The sequence below is a fragment of the Stegastes partitus genome, unplaced genomic scaffold (assembly GCF_000690725.1).
Source record: "Stegastes partitus isolate 25-593 unplaced genomic scaffold, Stegastes_partitus-1.0.2 Scaffold382, whole genome shotgun sequence".
NCBI classification, from domain to species: domain Eukaryota; kingdom Metazoa; phylum Chordata; class Actinopteri; family Pomacentridae; genus Stegastes; species Stegastes partitus.
In genome coordinates, this window is record NW_007578113.1 from 407,889 (window position 1) to 410,847 (window position 2,959).

Here is a 2,959-nt window from a genome sequence, read left to right on the forward strand (position 1 = left end):
GTGCACAAGTCTGACTGAGAGTTACAGGAAACACCTGATGGCAGTGATTGGTTTAAAAACGTTGTGCTTCTTTGTGGTCGCTGTAATGTATGAAAGCTGTAATTGTTGGGTTCAAGTGTTGGGTGGCGTGACTTTGACTTCGTCACCGTCACCTTTGTGTATTGTTGTTGACTTTGACAGTGTCCTTGTTCCTTCAAGGAAACTTGCAGAGAACTATGACAGCAGTTTAACAGGTTGTTCCATCGGTCGATGCCGATATATAAACTCAGGTTCCTTCTAAGAGCAGACACAAGCAGAGAAGCAGCTTCCTTCAGAAGATAGAATCCATCAGGAGGACGAGCGCAGTAAGAAAACCTCCTTCATGCTGCTTTTATTGCAATATTATCTGTTTTTGTTCTATTTTGTGACAAGTAGCAGCGACATCTGATGTTTAATTTCCTTACTTTTTCTGTCAATTTATTTATTTATTTGTTTGCTTATTACTTTGATGCTTATAAAGACAATAACGAAGTAGAAATTTGAAGAAAAAAAACAATTTACCAACTGCAGACTCTGGTTTGGAAGCATACAACCGAACTATTCTCTTCTTTGTGAACATTTTAAAGTTGTTTTAATCCGATTTTGCATATATATTTGAAGTCAAAAAAAAAAAAAGTTCTGCAAATTAACCAAAGAAAATCTGAAATCTCTCTCGAGCAAAACATTTGGTTAATTACATGAAATAAGTCGTGTGCTTTTTTTCCTTGTTCACCAAATGTTGTTCACCATGTCTTAAAACAAGACAGAGAAAGAAAATTAATGATGCTACGCTCCCATGAACTTGACTTTTACGTGTCAAGGATCAGCTCAAGTATTCTCACTGCCCCGACAAGTGTTTCACTTGTTCAAAAAATCCTGAATACATTTGAATTCCTGATAATGGAGACATTTGCAGTACAGAATAATGATTTTTTTTTGTAGTGCTCTTTGTGGTAACATGTTAGAACAGAGACTGACAAAGCAGCATTGCTCTGTATTTGCTCCTGATATACTTTGACCAGAACCATATTGTCAACTATTGTCCCCACTAGAGGGCCACATTCACACCAGTACAGGACGTTTACAGCTGCTTCACTGAAGTTTGTCAGTTTGCAGCAGTCTTTTAATGTAATTTTTTTGGTGGACATAGCTTTCAAACTAAAGCTACGTGCACCACCTCATGCTCCTTTTCTCACAGCCATGTTTCCGTTTTGTCTTTTCCCCACACAGCGTGCTGACATGAAGCTGGGCTTGCTGGTGGTGCTGGCCGTGGCGGTTCTGGCGCCCAGCCTTTCTGAGAGTCGGCTCGTCCCCAAATGCGAGCTCAAAACACTGCTCTGTGATGAGATCAGCCTGCCTGTAAAGCTTGAGAAACACAGGGAGAAAATCCTAGAATACCGTAAGGTTGATTAATGTGGCTGGTTAAATAACTCATGACCTCCAGAATCATACATACTGAATATTAAGTGCCTATACTGAAGCACTGGCCTCAACCTTCTGCTACACTACAATTTAGAAGTAAATATTGTTCTTTTTTTTTTTTTGGATAACTTTAGTCACTGCTTGCTTTAATGATTCAACTGACGTTTTGTTAGCAGTATAACACATTCATTACTGCCCCAATAATTTAGATATATGATATTGTCGCATACATTACTGATGATTCAATAGTAGTTTTACTTTTTGCTACTTAAAATGCACTTTTATAATAATGGTTTCGTAATTGTTAACACTTGACTTTTACTTGAAGCAGCTTATTTTAGCCTTAGTTAGCCTGTTAGTTGTCCTGATGCAAAGATTGCTGACTGACAAAGAGCACGCAGGAAGTAAAACCACTTTGACAAATCAAGTGTGAAACTGTTCGAAGTGCTTATGTGCTCATTTCATTTTTCAGTAGATGTGGTGAGTCAGTGACACGGAGGCAATAAAGAGATGTTTTAGATTAATGGTCCAATCACAAGTGTAGCCTCCAGTTCAGTTCAAATCATCTGATGCAAAGACAAAATCTGACTTTTAATGACTTTTAAACAACGCATTTATTGTATGAAACGAATCAGTGCTGTTGATTGTAGTCTGGGGTTTTGCTGAATCTTCCAGTATCGATTAATTTTTATGTTATAATATTAGAAAATTGAATAGACTGGTTACCTGTCCAGGTGAACCTGCCTTCACCCTGAGTCAGCTGGGATAGGCTCCAGCCGCCCATGACCCTAGTGAGGGTTAAGTGATGTATAGATGATGGATGGATGGATTAATGCCAACCATCAGAAAGAGATAATCGTTTGTCCCACACTTTTTCGGGGGTGCTGCATGTAATTTTTGAAAACTTGCTAACTATAAAAGTAGCCACTCAGAGAAACTAAGAACACATACAGTAAATTCTACATGTCAAAGGAAGATAATGGCTCATACTGACTATGTCTTTTCCTTCATTGTTCTGTGCCACACATCCAGTTACTTACAGTTTCTTTAGGAAGTCCCGCCTATACACCAGCGTAGTGTTCAGCAAACGCGTAAAAAGAACAACAGCAGCAAAGAAAACAACAGTAATCATAACTCTCCCAACATTAAGAAGCACTGAAAATTCCACTCAAGAAATGACTAGTGGGTCATCCACCACCAAGTTAATGATCACAAACTCGACAAGTGGAACATCCACCACCAAGTTTATGACCACAAACTCGACAAGTGGAACAAACAGCACCGATGACCACAGACGAAAGCGAGAGGCTGATGCAGCCATGAGTTATGAAGATGAAGAGCAGGACAGTGAAGAGGAAGAGGACAGTGTAGAAGACAGCGAGGTCTCTGAAGATGAAGAGGAGGACAATGAAGGCGACAAGGAGGACAGTGTAGAGGAAGAGGAGGTCACTGAAGATGAAGAGCAGGACAGTGAAGAGGAAGAGGACAGTGTAGAAGACAGCGAGGTCTCTGAAGATGA

The 2,959-nt window shown here is 39.6% G+C and overlaps 1 protein-coding gene across 1 annotated transcript in view; it reads left to right on the plus strand.

The window, feature by feature from the left end:
- The first annotated feature begins 271 nt into the window (after nt 1-271).
- Nucleotides 272-2,959, plus strand: part of LOC103359569 (YTH domain-containing protein 1-like) — a 4,027-nt gene continuing 1,339 nt past the window's right edge. Inside the window, exons 1-3 of the mRNA XM_008284967.1 lie at nt 272-344; nt 1,249-1,417; nt 2,473-2,959. Coding sequence (XP_008283189.1) covers nt 1,258-1,417; nt 2,473-2,959 — 647 coding nt within the window. The 5' untranslated portion in view covers nt 272-344; nt 1,249-1,257. The remainder of the gene's footprint in view (nt 345-1,248; nt 1,418-2,472) is intronic.